The sequence below is a fragment of the Coturnix japonica genome, chromosome 1 (genome assembly GCF_054131305.1).
Source record: "Coturnix japonica strain WE chromosome 1, WE-NBRP24, whole genome shotgun sequence".
NCBI lineage: Eukaryota > Metazoa > Chordata > Aves > Galliformes > Phasianidae > Coturnix > Coturnix japonica.
Window position 1 is genome coordinate 57894332 of NC_140663.1, and position 21657 is coordinate 57915988.

The 21657-nt window shown below is 36.8% G+C and overlaps 1 protein-coding gene across 3 annotated transcripts in view; it reads left to right on the top strand.

Annotated features, from left to right (window-relative positions):
* KDM7A (lysine demethylase 7A) overlaps positions 1-21657 on the top strand; it is a 56032-nt gene that overhangs the window by 14548 nt on the left and 19827 nt on the right. For 2 of the 3 annotated variants that reach the window (XM_015867031.2, XM_015867039.2), the window contains exons 2-10: positions 5009-5094; positions 9933-10050; positions 10906-11066; positions 12760-12901; positions 13191-13377; positions 13920-14082; positions 15234-15321; positions 16044-16150; positions 18501-18592. In XM_015867031.2, the coding sequence (XP_015722517.2) occupies positions 5009-5094; positions 9933-10050; positions 10906-11066; positions 12760-12901; positions 13191-13377; positions 13920-14082; positions 15234-15321; positions 16044-16150; positions 18501-18592 (1144 nt within the window). Of the gene's footprint in view, positions 1-5008; positions 5095-9932; positions 10051-10905; positions 11067-12759; positions 12902-13190; positions 13378-13919; positions 14083-15233; positions 15322-15736; positions 15844-16043; positions 16151-18500; positions 18593-21657 lie in introns of those variants that run through there. The other variant, XM_085521531.1, reaches the window with a different exon arrangement.

Sequence of the window (21657 nt, forward strand, 5' to 3'; positions counted from 1 at the left end):
GTATTTCAGTTCTAGCAGTTGCTTTGTGCTGATATTGTATGTATTTGGATAAGAGTGTACATGCATCCTCAAAAACTTAGCAACTCACACTCTGAGAGGACTGGAATTATAGAATGAAAGAGCTGATGTGCAATAAACATATTTCAGTGTTGTTTTCCTGAGGTTTTAGGTACCGCAGTGATTACATTGAATACGTACCTGTATCCCTAAGTGAAGGGAGAAGGTTGTGTGTAACTGAACCTATATTATTATCTAACATAATAGCTTTGGCCCATTGCTCCTTCCTTTCTTACTGAGTTTCTTCTTTTCACAACCCATTCTATGAAGCTGAGCTTAAAAACGCTGCTTGTATAACCTGCATCTGCTATTTAGTTTTGGCAATAAAGGCAATTGTATTTTGGCAATATAGGCAGTAGTATTTTGGCTCTTGTTAGGCTTGTACAGATACAAAACTGGAAGTAGCAACGGCAGACTGACATTGCTGACAGGTAAACTGAAATGTTTACTGTAGTACTTGCTTACTTTTTACATAGGTAGTTGCTCAGTATTTTAATAGAAACATCTTCCATCTGTGATGATCTGAAATTTATTAAATACTTGTTTGGTTCAGACTGTTGAAAACCCAGAGATCTTTTAGCCTGTAAGCCTATGTGTAAACCTCTGAAGAAGCAGTAGATATTCCTATGGGGATGTAACCTGTTTCTTCTTTGTCTGTGTGATGATTGCAAGTACAAAGCGTTGTGCTGGTGTTGATAGAAGTGGAGGCTAACGTGGGAAATTGATTATGTAGTACAATTGCATCTAGAAAGGTAACTCCATTAGACTGTGTTCTGCTCGATACTGAAAGAGGTGAAAAAGTTGCTTTTGGAATTGAATACGGGCAAAGTTTTGAAGCAGGATGACTTGGGCACGGTGTCTGTGATGAGCTATGAGATGGGAATTAGCCAAATAGTGGTCATCAGAATAGGAAGAGCAATCAGAGCAGAATCAGACATGCCACAGTTACTGGTTAAAATTAAAAAGAAAATGAGAGCACTCTAAGGGAAACATCAGAGAATTGAATTGAATGGGATGTGAGAAGAGGCAGTAGCTAAAATTCTTTCAGGGGCATAGAGCTAATTACAAACATATTGCAAAACTCATTGAAGGAGAGTCTTTCAAGAGTCCCTTTTGTTTAAATACATTATTTGGCTTGTGAATTATTGGCAGAGTTTACTGTGCAAATGAATATACTAGTGAAATGCTAAGACAGGTCAACCCAGAGCAACAAGAGAAGGATGTGTTTGCCAAAGGAAAAATCCTTTCTTGCAAGGAAGCGCAGGTGAGGCTGTTTCTGTGCTTGCTCAATTTAAGGAAGCAGTAAAAGGAAATAATGCCTCTTCAGATACACAGATCTGCTCCACTTGAGCAACAGGTACTCAGATGAGTGTACTTTTCCAGTAGGATTAACAGAGTGGCTGTTTGATGGTAGAATGGCTCATTCCATTCCAACCCCTTGCCATGGGCAGGGCTGCCCCCTACCAGCTCGGGCTACCCAGGACCACATCCAGCCTTGCCTTGAGCACCTTCAGGGATGGGACACCACAGCTTCTCTGGGCAGCTGTGCCAGTGCCTCACCACTCTGAGTGAAATCTTTTCTCCTAATGTGTAATCTGAATCTCTACTCTTTTAGTTCAGAACCATTCCCTCTTACGCGATCACCGTCTCCCTGTTTTTGAGCTCCCATTAAGGAGAATACAAGGCTACACTGAGACTGCTCCAAAGCATTCTCTGCTCCAGGCTGAATGAGTTCAGCTCCCTATGCCTTTCTTCAAAGGAGAGGTGCTCCAGCCCTCTGATATCTTTGTGGTCTTCCTCTGGACTTACAGCTCCATGTCTTTCTAGTTCTGGGGTCCCTGGGTCTGGACACAGTACTGTAGCAGGGGCCTCATGAAGAGATTGGTACAGCGACTATATGAACCAGGCTACTCATGGTGTACTGTGTCCTGTTCTGGCCCCCTTAAATCAATTCAAGATATGGATAGGTTGGACAAAGTCCAAAGGCAAGCCACAAAGACTATCAAAGGGGGTTGGAGAAACTACCCTACAAAGAAAAAGATGGAAGAGGTTGGATCTTTTTGCCATGGAAAAGAGAAGGATTGGGGAGATCTCATCATCATATTCCAGCATCTGAAGATGAGGGAGGCTCACTTCTCCAGGAGTCACATGGAGAAGGCAATGGACAGTGGGTGCATAGTTACACTGGGTAAAGTTTTTGTTTGATTAGATAATCCTTTGAGGTGTCTTTCAGTGTGAATCTTGTAATTGTAATCCATTGAAGTAATGGAGGAAAGGAATAGGAGACTGATAGATCTGGAATTTTATATAATGATCACATATACGGACTATTTGTTTTAATAAAGCGGAACAACTTTTCAAGTTCCTTCTTAAAGATGTGGTAAAATAAAACCTTGAATCAAGAGTGCTTTATTTTTACTTTTATCTGCTCAAACCTGGATTCTTTCAGTCAGATCAACAGAAGCACTTCAACAGTCTCAGATATTTCACACCCATAGATAGTCCATGGTGCTTCCCCACTCTCCCTTGCGTTGCATTGCTGCACTAGAGAACAGCCTTTGTAAGGTTGTTTTAATTTTTTCTTCTTTCTGAAAGAAGACTTCTGTTTCCTTCAAGTAAAAGCTGGGAGCTGTCAGTACTTATCACATATGTTAAGTAGTGCTCGTCTGGTTGTTTTGCATGCCCTCCTCCTGCATAGCTAGAATCTGAAGAATCAAATGGAAACTTCAGGCTAAAGCAAAACCATTCATTTTCTCCTGAGACTTTAACCTGGAGAACTGCTTTTGTGAACTTTGAGTAGCAAAGGATTTCTTCGCTTGCCAGGAATGGGCATGTTGTTATGTGTGGGAAAAAACAGAGCACATCCCAGTTTCTTCTCCTGCCTCTTGCTGACCTTGCCTTGATACTATAGGATTAGTCTGCAGCTTCCCTGCAGGAGATGAGCAATTCAGAAATGAGGTAATATATACTGCAGACGTTTCAGCCCGAATGGGTGGAGAGGTGAAGGATAATAATGATGTTTTATTCAGGAAAACAACTGGTATATTGGGAGTATTGCTGTGTTTGAGTATGTTAATGCTTTCCAGACTCTCTGCTATCTCCTAGTGACCTTGCTTTGATGCTGGAGGTCCACAGTTGTACTTATCACAGTAATTGATTGTTCGCTTGTAGCCGGAATGATTTATGTCACATTTGTCTCTGTATGTTGCAGAAAGAGACTCAGGGAAGTGACTGGTAGTGGTGCTGCACGTGACTGATAGACTCCATGGCTTCCTTTTGTCAGTGCTTGTTCTTGCAGGTGCTGGAACCTCATGTGCCCTTTGCATCAGCGAGGCATCTGCTGGTATTTTCCCTTCCCTCATCTCTCACTTAGCGTTTTGCCTTTCCAGTTAGTTCTGAGCTTAGAGTATAAATTATAGACTGAAAACATTTGCTTTCTTTATAGGGCAATTACTAACTCTCTAATACCATTCCAGTGTCACCCATCTCTGTACGCAGAGCCTGTGGTGCCTTCATGAAAGTCTGTGGAGTTAATCAAGCTGGAGAGTGTGTTTAGTAGTTAACAGAGTTTCTGCTTTTATTTTCAGGTTACCTGTGACGTTTTATAAGATAATAAAACCAATGATCTTATACAGAATATGACAAACAGTTGTCATATTTTCGAAGGTCTTGAACAGCGTACATATAAAAAGCTATATAGCTTAATTTACACGTGGCATTTCGTGAGTGGATAAGTGGAAGAAACAGCTGAAGCTGTTGATACAGAATTCAGAATGATGTACTTCTCATTGAGAGGTTCTTCTCAGATTTGACTGGCTCGTTGGTACCCTTTGAATGCTTGACTAGTATGTTGTGTTAGTATCTACTGATGATTATTGGATCTGTCAGCAGTTTTGGCACTTTGCAGCTAGAGAGTAGATTACTTGGAGATGTATCGTTTCAAAGCTTCAGTGTGTTGGCTGTCATTACACTTTTGATATGAAGTGGCTACCTGAATGTAGCAATGTTCAAGTTCCCATGTTCCTTGAATACATTATATAGAAATATGTAAACATGGTGTAAATATTCAGTGTTGTAGTCTTGTTTCTCAGCAATTTTCTAAGCTTCAATGAACTTTTTAGGGAAAGAACTCTGTCAGGATTCAGATTCTACAAGTAAGTTGGGATTCTTTCTTGAGAGCTCTCTGCAAGAGCCTGGCTTTTCCAGTTAACCTTTACTATTTCATCTTCCAAAAGACTGTCTCTCTTTTGGCCTTAAAGCAGTGTTGTTTAGCTAGTAGATGTTTTATCGTGACTACTAGGAATGTCTTCAATCCTGCTTTGGCTGGATTAGGGTTAGGCAAAAATTTCAGCAAGCAAATATTACTATAAATGGGATTTTAAAATTACAAAAACATTACTGCTTTATGACTTGTATGACTGCACATAGAACTAACTCACCTAGTACCAGCAGGGTGAAAGGTGCAGGGAGCATTCGCTGTTTTGGATATAGGAGTGAGTTACGTACTTCTTATAAAAATAAGAAGAAAAGTATATAAGAAAAAACCCTCATGACCTCTTCTACAAATTGACAGCACGTAGGCTTCATATTTGTATGAAGAGAGAATTGATTGAGTGATTTTATGTACACTTTTACCGTAATCAGAATCAAAGACAGATTTTTGTGGGTGTAGGAGGTATTGATGTACACTGTGGACTCTTTTTAAAGTAACTTAATTCCTGTTTGTTTTTTTTTTTTTCCTGCTACTTTAAATGACATTTCTCTTTTCATCAGTAAACAAATTATTACTTAAAATTTATGTGGCAATCCAGTAGTTGAGATAGTTTGGCAGCTCATTATGATTTTGTAAACTAAGCATGTTCTAGTAAAGACCTGAGATGTAATTATTTTTTAGCCTGAAAAAATAAATCTTGCATGTATTCTCATTAACATTTAAAAAATATCATTGCAGCTGTGTCGGGGTAGAGGAGCATCATGCTGTTGACATTGATCTGTACCATTGTCCCAACTGCGCAGTTCTTCATGGACCTTCTCTAAGTAAGTATACATTATTCAGGTTTTATTTTACAGTTAGAATGTTTTCTCTCCAAATACAGTTGAAAAAAAAAAAGGCCGTTCAGAGGAACATTCAAGTTGAGTTTGATTATTTAGGAGTTACTGGTTCTGTGACTGACTTTGAACTGATAAAAAACAATGACGATAACAACAACAAAACCTGCAAGCTGTCTTTTCTTGAGAGAGTCTCCTTGATCTGAAGGTGCAGATAGAATAAAATATAAGCCACAGCTATACATTAGAAAAATCCAAGTGTACGGAGCTAGGAGAAGGCAATCTGTACTTGGCTGAGAGAGAGACAAACATTAAGAAATCATCATTAAAAGAAAAGAAAGAAAAAAAAGTCAATTGCAGGTAGTGGTGCTTTCTCCTGCTGCACCTATGATAAACTATTAAAAAAAAAAAAAGTTCCAAAAGGCGACTTAAGATTTCTGTATTTTAATCATCAAAATTCTGATACCTAGGAAGGCAGCATTGAGAAGATGTCCAACGTAGCTTTCTTTGCTTTCTTGATGCTTGAGGGCTGTATTCCATGACAGTCCAATGAAGTTCGAGAATAGAGCTGGAATTGCTGTCTGCTTTTCCCTTATGTCCTTGAGAATTGCACAGCCATGTATTCCAGTTACCTGGTATGTAAATACAATTCCACCAAATCCCTCGTGGAATTTTATGAGTTGCCAGAAGTGAATGTGGAGTCAAGAGAGACCTCTTTGGTTCTCCTTTCAGTATGTTCCTTTGCTGAAGAGGTCTGAAATAGAAAGATTGTAACACCAGACTTAGGAAGAAATTATTTTTGTCTTTCTGTAACTGCTGCAAGGATTCTCTTTTATCTGACTCCTTAGGTTTCCCCTACATCTCCAGTTCTCAAATGAAGTAATATGATAGTGAGTTTCACCTGTCCACTTTCTCTGTTCAAACCTGAAAAATATCTGTGTATGTTTAGTGTCCACACATTGTGGGCATTTGAGTTTCTTCAATACGTGATTTTTTTTTCCTTGCTTGAAGATCTTGTAACAATTTATAGCCATCTAATGATCTAGAATCTTTACAAAGCTGAATTTACCATTTAGAAACAATCATTTTAAATCACTGCATTATCACTGGTAGTTTTATAGAGTATGAACAACGTGATTCATTCCAGTTACTGACATAATTAAAATGTCGTATGGTAAATATCTTGTACGTAGGTTATATTCACTGCCTTCAGTATTAGCTACCTTCAGGTTAGGTGCTAAAAGGTAAGTTGGGTGCTCTATTTATGTGCTTGGAGTTTTATTATTATAGTTGAATTTTCCAGTTACAAATCCATATGTGTCTTCTGTAAATAAGAATACAAATATTACCCATTTATTTTCTCACCTTTCTGCCTGGCTTTTGTATTTATTTATTTATTTTGGGTGGGGGGATAGTTATTCTTTGGGGGTGAAGGGTTTGTGTGTGTGTGTATTTGGAATACTGGGGCAAGGGAGGGATTGATATCAGACTTAAAAAATACTAAAAAACTTGGAAGTTTGGAACTTTATCCTTTTTGTTTGGCAGAACTAGTATGCTTCACCATCCTCTTGATGCTTGTGAATAGCCTGTCTTGTAATGCAGAGACTTCTAGCTCTCACTCTAGCTCTGTTTCACCTGTGGCAATCTGTACTAAAAAAACGAGAGTCATTTGTGTGTTGTATGGCTTTTTCTAAAGACAAGAATCTGTAGTAAAAATTAGCCTTACTACTTCATATTGCCTCAAGTGAGTAGATAGTCTAGATTTAGTAAAAGATTCAGACATATCACTTATCTGCCCAAGCAGAAGTGATATGTTGAAATATGTCTTCATCTGCAGTTTCATTAACTGTACTCAGCCAGGCTGTCAGAATCAAATCTTTGATTGTCTCTGGTTTGGACATTGGTATGCTTTAGAGTTGGGAGAGGCTGATGTTTTATGACTTCAAATGTTGCAGTGATGCTGCACTGCTTCAAACCTATGAAATTATGTATGTAAGTAAAAAGCACGTCTTTTATCTACTACTTCATATTCTAGACTCTGTCTAAAGGAGTTCCAAAGGAGACCAGAATTCAACTGTGTTCCATTTAAGAGGACAAGTGAATCTGTGATTTTGACAAGTACTTGCATATATAACCCAATATAATCAAATGGCATTGTGCAAAAAAATTTACTAAAAACATACAAGAAACATACGTTTTATATTACCAAGTGGATTTTCATTAAGTATCTAACAAAATAAATCACATTGCTTCCATTAATGAAAAGAAAGCTACTGTGTGCTCCTTAAAATTTTCCAATTCCCATGCTAACATTCTCTTGCCTGTTCCATCAGTGGGTATCACATAAATGACCTCTCACAAGACTGGGGCCTGGTTGTACAGATCTGAGTGCTTCTTGGTGGCTCCCTTTTCAAGTCTGTGTATGATATCTGAGGCAAACAGACAAGTGTGAGCAGGCGAGGAATAGAGTTTGCCTAAGCTGGGTGTAGTTATCAGCCCACTGTTCTGATTGTATAAGGAACATGGGGATTCATTCTATTAGGTATTTTTTTCTTGCTACTGTTATTGTAATGTCTTAGGGAATTATAAAGCTGCAGAATACAAGATAAAGTTTTCATTATTGTTCTATGTTTTTTAGCATTCTCTTATTTATGGAAGCATGATAAACGCTCAAGTAGAGGAACTTGAATTTCTGTTTTTCAAGTGTTGGAAGGTCAGACTTTAAAAAGTTTGTTTTGTGCTATAAAATCTCTTAACCAGTCATATCATCTTACAGCTTTAATGAGCTGTTAGAACAGCAGTGAATTTATGAGAAGCTACTCTGTTGCAAATTAATATTAGCCACTAATTTCTAGTATTATTATTTATGACTGAGAAAATGGCTTTGAAAACTTAATAAACTTAGCTTGGTTATTTATGAAGTTTTACTTTATTTGGATAGTTGGCTCATTAGCAGACTCTTCAGCACTGATTGCGAGGGTAGCCAACAGCTATAAATGTCACTTTACTCTCTTAAATGTCTTCCAAGGGATACATTTTGTCACTCCTGCTTATCAGTAGGAATAACTTTGTCATGCAGGGGCTGTAAGATGTTAGTTATTCCTATATTAGCAACTGATACTTTTGCAGAAGCAGCATTAAAGTTTTGGTTTTTTTTTTCCTTTTAAAATCCTTTGCTGATTGCTGTCCTTCATGCTGTTGTTAGCTGTGGTTTTGGTATAGTGCTAACTTCTTGTGAGTTTGGTTTGTCATGACTAATATGTTTAAGGATGAGCTCTTCTTGAAGTTCACATTTGTATTAATGTAGTTTAGCTGCGATATATTTGTGTTGCATGGTGGTTTGTACATGGCCTGTAAGAGACCATTTCTATTGACAAGAGGCAATAGCTTTCTCTTCTGTGTTTTTTGTGCAGATGGAAGTAAATTTCTGCTTAGTATTAGTCATTGTGTTTCAGATCTAGTCACAGTAAATACACTTGGGGTAGACTTCCAGTAGCAACCATCAGATGCTGTGGAACACAGTTTGGCTTAAATTTGGTGGATTATTTTTGGGAAAACTGTAACTTCTAATAATTATCATTATTGTATTTCTTAGTGTGGTAAGTGGTGCAGTGGTAATTCAATAGCAAGGCAGCAAACTGAGGACTATCAGAGATCCCTTTTGCTGAGGCATCTGTTAGGAATTTAATAGGGCTTTTGCTAACAGACATTGTAGGAATGAATGCTTCCTTTTGAAGTAGTGAGTTTCTTTTCTTTATAAATGAAGTTATAAAATGGGTACATGATTGATTAAGGTGAATTAATTACATATTTGGAATGAAATAATTTGTTATTAAGTAATGAAAACTTGAAGACAGGTGATTGGTTTACCAAATCATAAATCACTTATTCCTCTGATGCACGTAAAACCAAAAAATGGAAATAGAGAGGCTCCATGGAGCCCTACTATGCTTTATGATAACTTTTTCTTGTTTGAGTATCTGTTGTTTTTCGATGGAGTCCATCACAACAGCTTTTATGAAAATACTGAGTTATTAATTTTCATTGGCCCTTTAAATAGAAACTGTTAAAAATGCAATTTATTTACTGCTGGATTATCAGACTTCCAAAATCAATATATAGCATTGATTTTATTATTTGTTCTTTATGAATATTTTGCCATAGCGAATAACTTGAAGCAACTCGGGAGTTCATTGTTTTGGGGTATGTAAGTATTTTATTTGCAGAGTAAAGACTGTACCTGCTAGGATAGTTTATACCCAAAAGTGCTATGGAAATGAAAGTAGTAGATAAAGAAAGGTGTTTTTGTTTCAAGCAGCTTGCAGTGGTGAATAATGGTATTATCAGATTGTATGTAGTTATGTTCCTATGGCCAGATAGCACAATGAGATAAGTTCATATTAATTCTGTGTTAATGCATGAGAGGAAGAGGTGTAAGGATCTTCAAGAGATAGGATTCTTTTCTTCATTTAAGAAAGTGAGATTTAGGAGATTAAACTTGTAGTTTCATTGACTTGAGATTTGGATAAATTTCAGGATGTTACTGTATACTTTCATTATTCTGAACTGAGTATTTGAATTTGAATCATTGTGTATAACACGTCCTGGTGTTCTCCAATGGAAGAGGCTCTAGAAGTGTAAGTAATTATTGTCGGGTGTTCTGAAGGTTTCATTTTTTGCAGTTGGATAGTTTCACCTGTATAAACACTAAAGTCTGTTAATCTTTGTTTTGGGGTTGAGGCATGCGTGGTTCACTGACAGTGAGACTGTTAATCTGAGACATCTGATTTAACTAATTCAAAGTTTAATCCTTTTGAAACTCGTAGTGAAAAAGAGAAGGAACTGGCACAGACATGACTACACAGAGTTGGATGATGGCTCCAAACCGGTGCAGGCTGGAACACGGACCTTTGTTAAACAGCTGCGGGCTCGCTCTTTCCCAAGGTACAGAAGCTCACTTTAACATTTTGGTGAAAAAACAAAGGCCTAAGATGACTTCCTTCTCCTTAAGAATTCTCACTCCTTCCACTGTTCTTATCAGTTGCTGATCCCTTTACTCAGAGCTGCTCTCTAGCCACTTCATCTCCCAGTCTATACCTGTGCCCAACATTACTCCATTCCAGCTGCAGCACCAGGCATTTTCCTTTGTTGAACTTCAGCTGCTACTGATCACCCAGAGCTCCAGTCTGGCAGTGTCCCTCTGCAAGGCAGAGTGGATGCAGCAGCATGAGTGGCTGACTTCTTTTTTTTATTTATTTGCACCTTAACTGTTAGAATATTGTCTATTTCTATAGTCCAGGTGAGGAGAGAATGGGAAACTACTCCTCAGTTGTTTCATTCCAGATAACATAGAACACTTAGTATGTTAGTAGTGCACCCATTCTCTCACGCTGTAGAGGAAAGTAGAGAAACTTGTTTGTAGCAGAAATCATCTTTGTGGTTGTTTTTCACACTTAAATGTGTTATAGCTTATAACTCTTCAAAGGACTTTGTGTCGTTATCAAAATGTATTTTAACATTTTCTCTGATAATTCTTTTTCCTCATCCTTTTAAATTACTATGTTAAATCACATAGAAATACTGTGAGTTTCCAGCTAATGTGGAACAGTATTTCATTAGGGAGCTATACTGGTTTGTTTGTCATTCAGATGTTTAATTTGATTGTAGTGTGGGATTCAGTTTTTTTGGGGGGTTCAAATGCAGCCATTTCAACCAGACCTCCTTGAATTTGTGACTTTTTTTTCAGTAGTGTTTGGAGGATGCTGTTCTGCTAATAATCCATGATTTCTTGTTTGTTAGTGCTGATGAAGTCATTTTGAAAATGCATGGAAGCCAACTGACACAGAGATACTTGGAGAAACATGGGTTCGATGTACCTATTATGGTTCCTAAATTAGATGGCCTGGGGCTCAGACTTCCTCCACCAACTTTCTCTGTTTTAGATGTGGAACGCTATGTAGGTAAGGGTCACTGTGGAATAAGTGCAAATGGTCCCCTCTGTAAAATAAAATTAGTATTTACATGATTTTAAGAGTTTCAGGGGTGCTAGATAGGTATTAGAAACTAAGTGCTCTTCCTAACCAGAAGAGTACAATTAAGCTACCAATGTGAGTTTTGTTTATGTAAATATGTGATGGGTTTTCTCCCATTTTTCAACCTCCAAGAACTGAATGAATCACTCTTTAAGATTGATAAAGATGAATAATTGGTCAGAGTATTGGAAAACATAATGTTTTAAGCTCAGTGAATTGGCTTTTTCAAACTAAATAACTCTTTCTGGAAACCTTCCTACCATGGCCTCCTTTGGTGAGAGAGCCAGAGCTCCCAACAATTTCTTCCTTACCAGATCTCTTGATAGTCTTTAATCATTTCAACTTCATGCAGTTGTGCAGTACATAGACTGAATCATTTTGAGCATGAAGTTTGTTGTAGTAAACAGTGCTGTTGAGAAGTCTGTGCGTGGGTCTTTGTTCTTATGAGAACTATAATTCTGAGTACTAAAAGTAGAACGTCTGTCTATCAGTGTTTTACCATGGCAACAGAATAGAGGAAATATATGGTATATGAAATACTGTTGCTGTTACGATGACTATAAGCAGAAATGTATTCTGCATCAAAGTGTAATTGTTGTTTTGATATTTATCTTAAAGCATATCTTTTGGAAAACTGTCAGTTCAGTTTCAGAGGAAAGTTTGATCATCTCATTACTATGCATGTATTTTGCCCTGCCGCGTTCTCTGGTTTAGGAAAAAAATGGAAATGCTGCAGACTTCCCTTTTTGTTATGGAAATTAAAAATAAGAAATCTCAATAAATACCATTCCAAATAGCATTTGTCAAGATTATGCTCATTTTTAATTTTATAACTATGGATCTAGATGCATTCCAGAATTAATTTTCAGATATGACCCCTGTATAACTAAATGCACTTAATACAATTACTGTTATAATTTTGTCATTACTCCTTTATTTTGGCTAAAGGTTACTTCTTGCTGGTCTAGTTCTACATCTTTAAATATGTGATGTGTATGTTTGTGTAATGTTTACAAATGAAGCTTGCCTTAGTAATTTAATTGAATTATTAAGACGTGTGTGCTTAAAAGCCGTTCATGTATGAAAAGGTGAGAGTGTAGGATGGTTGTGAGTATCTGCATAGTTTTCAACATAGCAAAGCTATCAGTCACTTACGTTAAAAGTTCAGTGCAGTTTGCTAAAAACTACCAGCTGTGAGCAGTAAAATTTGTTATTTGTAAAGAATTATTTGTGGGCATTGTGTTAAATATTCAAGTGAGTTAAATATTCAAAATTCAACTTTTCTATACTATTCTTACCAATGAAAGCCACAAACCCCATTGTTATTATTTTAATCAGTTGCAGCGATTCTGTATTGTTCCTTTTATTTCTTTTTGTTGACCATGGGGAAAGAGGATTTATTTGTACACTGTTCTCAGTTGTGTCCATAGCTGACAGTAACAATTAAAGCTTGACCTAGTTAAAAGTTGCTTTGTACCAATCTTTGTTCAAGAATGCTGGTAGTAGTGGGGGGCTTGTGCAGAAATACATTGATACACTGAAGAAGTAAAATTCTCCTTGAACATGTTAAAGAATTCTTTTTGCCTGTGATAGGATTAAGAAAGTAATCCTATTTTTACAGGTGGTGACAAAGTGATAGATGTAATAGATGTAGCAAGACAAGCGGACAGTAAAATGAAGCTCCATAATTACATTAAATATTTCACAAATCCTGACCGACCAAAAGTATTGAACGTGATCAGCCTGGAATTCTCGGACACAAAGTGAGTATTGACTGCAATTTCTTGAATGTAGGAAGTGGTTTTCACAAAGGTGAACAGTATGTATATGGATGTAATGTCTTCGGCATTAAAGTTAAGAGGCTGCGTATTTTATGTAGACAGCTACTGTGATGTAATATGGATATAAAATAGTTTTATTAATTCATAAGTAGTAATTTTGTAGGAAATATGCATTTAATGCTGTCATTAAAAAAAAACCAAAAAAACAACAAAAACGAGGGGCACTTCCTCTTGGTCTTATTTATGTATTTAATTTTTTTCTTTCTTAAAGGATGTCTGAGTTAGTAGAAGTACCAGATATTGCCAGGAAGCTTTCGTGGGTGGAAAACTATTGGCCAGATGATTCTGTCTTCCCTAAGCCTTTTGTTCAGAAGTATTGCTTGATGGGTGTCCAGGACAGCTATACTGATTTTCATATAGATTTTGGAGGAACATCGGTTTGGTACCACGTTCTCTGGGTATGAAAGCTTTTTGGTTTATGATTGTATGTAACAGAATTTACTCAGTGTGCAGATTTCTGTCATGGCATTGTCACCTCTTTAAAGTGGAATTCTGTGCTTAGAAGGACAGGTGAGGAGTTTGAAAGTGACTTAGTGATTGTTGGTGTCTCATTTTCATGCTTTTATGTTAGCACACTGTTGATGACTTCAGTAGTATAATTGGTTGGCTGACCATTTTAATTGATCGGTAGGTTTTGCAGTTAGGTTTTAGTATTTATTAAAAAAAAGAAAATTAATTAAAAATCAATGACACTGTTGGTTTTTTTCACATTACAAGGTGCATGACCCTCCTTCCCCTTATCCTTATTGGTTACTGTCCTATTCACTACTTTCTGGGCAGCTACAGTTGTGAAACAGTGAATTAGGAAACACCAGTGTTCCGTAGTATAACTACAGAATTCCACCATTTATGTCAGTTACTTTTAGTGCAGATGACTCAGAGGGTGTACAGTCTGGCCAGGAGGACATGCATTTATTTATTTGATGTTTTTGTTTAATAGGGTGAAAAGATATTCTATTTGATCAAGCCCACTGATGAAAATTTGGCTCTGTATGAGTCTTGGAGCTCATCTGTCACCCAAAGCGAGGTATATTTTGGAGACAAAGTTGACAAATGTTACAAATGTGTTGTAAAACAAGGACACACTTTATTTGTTCCAACAGGTAAGATGTTACTCTTATTGTTAGGACTTAACATGTTTAATTACCAGGAACTTAGGATATCCTAAAATGACACAAACTAAAACTGGTTGTTTTTGGCTGAATGAGGGCATAGATTTAGTGCTGGTTAGCAGTATATATTTAGTTATGAATTGGTATAATCTTGTGTCTGCCGAGGAGCTTTCTCAATTTACACGTTGCCTATTCTCAGTCAAAACATAAAGTGATCTGCAAATGTGTGACCAACTGCTCTTTTGAAAGATCTGTATGCATGTTAAGTAAGAACAAGTGTCTGTGTGCCTATTTTTAGCTTATTTACATTAAAAACGCACAGTATAAATCTTCAGTACAAATTTTTTATTAGGAAGCTAATATGTTCTTTTGTGCACTTAATTGAAATTATCCAGTAGCAATCAGTTGGATTGATAGTGTAGTGTTGGTCACGCTTTGCCATACAGAATGGTAGAGCTTATAGGGACAGTATTTCAATTATGTGATGAATTAGTATTCTGAGAATATCTAGACTAGGTTTTAAATAGATCATAATTTCACTGGGATTCACTTGGCTGTATTTATTAATAATGTATAGAACTACTGGATTATTACAGTATTACTAAATGATAGTTTTTTTGTTTTGTGTTGTGCTAATAGTTGAGTTATGGAAATAACATGTAAACATGAAAAGGAATATAACTTTTATTTGCCTTACTTTGTCTTTTGCTCAATATGATTTTTCTATAGTAATTCCATTATTGTTTGCTGGAAGGAGAACTTTGGAGAATCTTTTACTTGAGAAATTAGTGCTGTTCTGTCCTCTTGACTTCTACCCAGTCAAAATGTCTTGAAGACCCTCTTATGTTTATGACTCCTTTACTAAACTACAGTTCAACTAGATTTCTGAAACATATTGTAATCTGTATGTTGTTAAGAACAGGACTATTTGTTCCTCTTCCTTTTCCATCTCTTTTTTCCATTTTTTTTCCATTTCTTTTTCCCTACCTTTTGTCGTCTTCCTCTCCCATCCCCCCCTTTCCCTCCCCCTTTTCCTATCTTTTTTAGTATGTATATGCAAGTATTTTAAAACTTTCTTATTTAAAGGTCTTTCTTAAAGTAGTCTATATGTATGTACTAAGTTTCCAAATCTTTTGTATCAGGCTGGATTCATGCTGTGCTCACATCTCAGGATTGTATGGCTTTTGGAGGAAACTTTTTACACAACCTCAATATTGGCATGCAGCTCAGGTTAGTCTCAACTCTTACTATATCTTTTCCTCAGTAAATAGGATATGCTTTTAATAGATCCTTCTCTTTGTGCTTGTAACCAGGATCAAATGGGTACAGGCTCTCAAAGCAGACGATAGTGGCATTTTCAATTAGACTGTATCCACCACATATTCTTATTTCATTTCTACAAAGTACGTTTCAGAACTGAAGGGTATGCATAATTTAATTAAAAACAAAGTAAACCTCACCCCCCAACCCCATTGCTTTGGAGGCTAGTATGAATAAATAAACCAAAACTGAGCAAGCCCAGGTGTGCAACACTGAGTTGAAATGAGCATCCTCAAGTCAGCATTGCTCAAAGGGCAGCTGTGTTTAGTTTTTGTCCAAGATGTGGAGCTGTCTTCTAAACATATTGTTTTTATTTATTACAGTGGAATCCTGATAAAATTCCATCTGTTAAAAGATCACACACTGGGTTTGTATCCTAGTTTTATGAAGTCCAACTTTATTCTTAGAAGTGCAGCAGTCAAACTTGATAAGGTCAGAGCCTGGATGAGACCAGAGTTGAATCTTGTCTGTGGTCTTGTTGGGGTTTAACTATGTTGTACTTGACTTTTTTATTTACCATGGCCGTGCTTATTTTATTTTATTTTGGACATTATATCAATTTGAATAATTACATAGTTAAAAAATAGGTTGGATGACATGAATACTTTTAGTTAATCTTTCTATTTGTTCAGGTGTTATGAAATGGAGAAGAGGCTAAAAACCCCAGATCTTTTCAAATTTCCTTTCTTTGAAGCCATCTGTTGGTTTGTGGCCAAAAACTTACTGGAAACATTAAAAGGTAATCCTTGTCTTACTTTTTATGGTGTACATGTGTCTGCTTTTATGTTTCATTGAAAGCGGAGAAAATTGTGTTGCTGCTGTTTGAACAGATGAAATGTTTTGAGCTGAGCAGCCAAAAACTGCCGTCCCTGACAGTGTTCAAGAGGCATCTGGATGAGGAGCTCCAAGATAAGGTTTAGTGGCTTCTTGTAGCAGCGGTATTGGGAGGATGGTTAGACTAGATGATCTTGTAGATCCTTTCCAACCTCATGATTCTATGATTCTAAGATGACTTTGGGGTTTAAGGCTTTCTAGATAACTAGAGCTGTGCAGAATTTGTGGTGTACATTATGATGTGTGTAACTAGCATTTTTTAGCAAGCTACTGGAACCTTTGAATTGTTTATTAGTGATTTATATCCAATGCTAATGGTGTATCTGACTAATGAAGATACTCTGATCATCTAGAATATCTGAGATTCTGGCACAGTGCAATTATACTACGAAACAGATAGGATTAATCTCCCATTACCTGAAAAGACCTTGCTAAGGCAGATAGGATTTCACTGTTGTCACTTTTTACAGTAGACTTCTCCCTTATCATTTAAGATCTTCAAATATCCTTTGAAAACCTTTCTCTCCTTTCAGTAGATGACTCTCTAAGCGACACCATTGATTTATATCTGTGGGTTGCTTCATGGTGGCTTTACTGTTGAACATAAAGGTTTTCTTGCGTTTCTACGATTTTCTTTGACCTTTTCAGTCAAGCTACCAGTTGTCTTCTGCTCCTTCTTGTCAAAGGAAAGGCACCCATGAGAGTTTTTGGAGGAAAGATGTGCCAGTTCCTGTGAGCAGTGTTAAGTAATTTATATTGGTGTTGAACAGTAGGTACCTCAAAAGACGCCGATTCTTGACAGTTTCCAGTCCTTTCCAAACTTCCTCATCTAGTCCATTAATTTTTGTTATCTGTGCCCATGTGTAATTGAGCCTCAGTGCTGACTTCACTTTCTTTTTCTTAAATGTCTCACCTCTCTAACTGCTGTTTAATCTTATTAATAAATATCATATTTCAAATTATATATTTCAAATAAATATGCCTTCTAAGGAGACTGCTGAATTTAGCCTCTGCTCTGAAAGAGATCACTCACAGAACCTTTTCATAAGGTGAAAACAGTATTGAAAATTATCTGTTATCCTTTCAGCCGTGATATTTAGAAAGTTTTTAGAAATTTTACCAAATAAAGATTTTCTTTTTAACTTCTTTTTAACTGTTAGAAAGTTTTCTTTGGTTGATCTCACATTTGGGTAATTAAAAGTTACAAATGTGTCAGAAAATGTAGGAATTGTATTTCTACTGGAAAATCAGTGGGATATATGTTCCTAAGTAACCTAGAGATGAAGCTATGTGTTTCATCTCTTCCTCTCTTCTATCGTGTGACTCCTTGCTTGAGTAGGTACACTGAGAGCATCTTGTGACATATGGCTCATATCTTAAGTGAGGATTATGAAGCTTATTTTCATGTCATTTTTAATCTGTGGGTTATTGTGAAAATTCAGGATTTAGTCTTCCATTGCTAGAGTGATGGTTAAGTTGTGCTTTGGCATCAAGTTTCGTGTCTGTTCAATGTTTACCAGTCAGAATCCCTTGTTTTTAAATGAGAAATGATACTAATTCCATTGTGAAATGTACCAGTTTGTAATACACTGAGCACATGATTTTTAGAAGCACTTTGTGAAGTTCATGTCAGTAAGCAAAACTGGCATGCTTGTGGTCCTTTTAATTTCATTATCCTTTCAGGATCCCAAAAAGTCACACAGCTTTTGGTTTTATCTTTTCATGGGTAAGAAGTATATTATGATGCTGTGAGTTTTATGGCATTCATGTAAATTTTTCTCTGCAGTTCTAGGGACTTAAGAGGAAATGATTTGTCCATCAATCCAGGGCTGATTAGTTTTGGTTAGTCTTATATAACACAGTCTGTTTTTTCAGCAGCAGTAAAAAAAAAAAAAACATTAAAAAAAGCCCAATCTGTAGTTCTGCGTTGTATTCTCAAAATGTTACCAAGTCAGCTAGTGGACAGTTGGACTTACTGGATCTCAGCTCAAAGGCCTTGCTATTCCTTCTCACACCCTTTAAGAAATAAGAACTATATTGGTGAACTGGTTTGGAAGCAGAATTTTTTATTTTATTTTATTTTATTTTTGAATATTCATGCAAATACAGCATGTAGTATTTTTTTGCTTACACGATTTTATTTTTTTTCATTTTTTTTGAACTGCTGCGTAATGGCAGCTTTAGTGGCTGAAGGATAGGTGTCATTCTGCTGTTTTCACTTAGTGTGTTTTTGTTGGTGTCTGTGTCCTTTTTAGAACTGAGAGAAGATGGTTTCCAGCCTCCAAGCTATTTAGTGCAAGGAGTGAAGGCTTTACTTACTGCTTTAAAATTATGGATGAAAAAAGAGGTAAGTACAAGCGGTTTTGTTTGCTGTTTTGGTTGTACTCTGGCTTTATGTAGGAGTAATCGAAGATTCTTGTCCTTGTCATACTTTAGATTATTTTTCTGCTAATGTGTAATGAAAGACTATGGAGAGTATGTGCTGCTGACCTGGGGTAGAGTCATGAAAATTTTATATTGTGTGATCCTAATGATGTCTTAGCCCAGCGAGGAAGTTCTTGTATGATAGCTGGTAGAAATAGAATCTTGCTTCATCTCAGCATGGGATAAGAATTCTAGAGAGTTCATCGAGCCTTTTGTTTATACAGCCAATTCATCCTTGTCTGAGGCAATGGAGGTATAGAAGGCTGTGGTATTTAGGGTTTCCCACTGATGTGAGTACTTTGGAGAGTACATCTCAGGTATACCTACGTTGCTGGAAAGTCAGTTTTGATTGAGGAGGATATTAACTTCATTAAAGTACTGTCCCTGCTGAACATTTGCTGGCTTGTAAAATCGTTAAGAGTGTTGTCTACATTGGCTTTGCTGCTGCTCTCTAGGAAGGCTTATTTGCTTTGGCATAGTGCTGGACTAGGCCTGACTCCCTGTGTGTTTGTAACGTGCCTGAGCTAATAAGACCACTTAGAACTCGTGCTTTTGGGAAATGCTGTCCACAAAGCCAGTTTGGTTCTGACTGAGCTGATTAATTCTGATTTCTTGTTGGCGATCATGACTTAAACTGTCTCTTGGAGACTTGTTTGGGTTTTCTGCCCTCAGGTTCTCTTACAAGAACTTAAATCACAGCACACATTGTATTTGCAGGGTGCTGTATCCAATCCAACACAGTCAGTTTTGTGGAAGAGATCATGAGATGTAAATGCAGTCTGTTTACTCTGAGTGGAATCAGCTCAGCTCCAGACTGTATAGCGTTACTGATCACAGGGTATATCTTTGCTGTTGCTCTGTAACACCTCAGAGTTGGTTCTCCAGTGTGCCTTTATTGGTGCCATTCTGGGTCAGGCCTATCTAATAAGCAGTATGGCAGTATTTACAACAAATTGAGCCTGAGATATTAAAGCATCTTTGAATGTAGGCTGTCTGTGCATCTATGCCATGAATAATAAGCAAGCTGTGTAATCTGACTTTCTGATAAATGAGACCAAACGTAACTCAAAAAAGTCTTCATTTTTACCTGAAGTTGAATAGGATTTCCTCTGTTACAGATTTCACAAACACTGCGGTACTCTTCTACAGCAGTACCTGGTAGTTATTTGTTTTGAAGAATACTTTGTCTAAAATGTTGTATATTTCCTACTTTCCTGTGGGGAAAAGCAATAATTGCAGATGCTGCATTCTGGCTGCCTATGAATGAAACCAGTGAATATTCCCAAACTACTGGCTGAACAAACACTTGAGTTGTGAGGACACTGCACAGCATTTGTGATCTGTTCAGAATATGGTCTGCTCCCCACCAGCTTGCCTCCTAGTTTCTGCTTCATAAGTGAGCTGATGTCTTTCCAGCAGGCCATGTGTGTGGTAGGTCTGTAGTTGTATGAAGCGGAAGGCAAGGAGAGCTTAGTGCAGTGCTTACCATCTGCTTATGACTTGCATCTCAGACAGATTCTGAGAAAGAAATGGAAAATGAATGCAGTTAGGAACCCTACACATTAAGTTTCACGTTGCTCTTATGATCTAAGTCTTTTTGAGATAAGTAAATGGTATTGGTGAATTGCTTTAAGATGCTTCTTGGGGTGTCTTCACCAAAGGGACATTATCTTCATTTCTACAATCTTTTAAAACTGCCTAGAGTTACGAAATGCTGAGAATAGAGATGGAGTGATGCTAAAATGTTTTTAGTTTTCATGTCTTGATTTGAATTCAGTTTGTGCAAGGTCTTTATTGATATATGTATCTTCTGGTTTGTTTGGTGCAGAGCTTCAGTCTGCAAGTTTGTTAATATGCACAATAAAGATGATGACCTATCCAGTCATCTGATCTCTTGGACTGTAGCTCTGGCTTCCTTCCAACTTACATAAGCAACAGGCCTCAGATTCTATTTTTAAGATGTTTGATCCCTGTACCAGTAAATTGTTTGGGGTAACTGTTCTGTTGTTTTGTTTTTTTTTTTTAATAGCTCTTTTTAATATTAAAAATGATTTTTATTTTATTTCCAAGCATGGGTACTTGATTGTGTTTTTATGTTATCAGTATGCTTGACTGTGATGGTAATTTACAAATATTGGTGGCTTCATGTGCCTACCAGGACTATTTGAATATATATATATGTGTGTGTGTGTGTGTGTATTTTTTTTTTTTTCTTGATCACCTGTTCTTTTTTCCCAACATTTACAAGTGGCTCTGGGCAGCCTGGTCTAGTGGTTGGTGACCCTGCCCATGGCAGGAAGGTTGAAACTAAATGGTCTTTGGGATCCCTTTCAAGCCAGGCTTTCTTGTGATTCTATGATTCTATAATTCTATGAAATTATTTCTTGACTTGAATGTATCACAGTGTTTTTTTTTCCCACCATTTACCTGCTTAGATATCAATTTATTGAGTTTATTGACATGTTTAAGTTGCTTGGTTGGATTTTTTTCCCATAATTACTCTGTTACAGCTTAGTTGAGAAAGCACTGATGTAAAGAAATACCTTTTTTAATAGCAAACAAGTGAGCTTGCAAATGGAACTTCCTTGGCTCAAAGTACTTGTATTTTACCTATGAAATAATCCATTTCTTCTGATACAATCTGTGTTTGCTTCAGAGAGGCTTGTCGATATTTTTAAAGCAGTGAAACTTTCCAGTCAGTGTTTTGGAAGATTGTATCAGGGTCACTTCCTCTTGCAGTCGTCATGGGCAGGAAGGCTCTTTGGGAAAGTCCTTATGTTGAAAGAACTGAGTACCATTAATTTATTGGAAACCTTATCTGATGTTAGAGATGCTGTGTTCTCAAGTATAAAGTTGTAAAGGTGTTGCACTTGAGAATGATCAGCAGTAAATAATAGCAACAGATTTTATCTTGCCTGTAGCATTAATGATACTGAAATGAATGTATCATGGTTGTACTTACGATTGGTTTTTAATGACTGAGAGGAA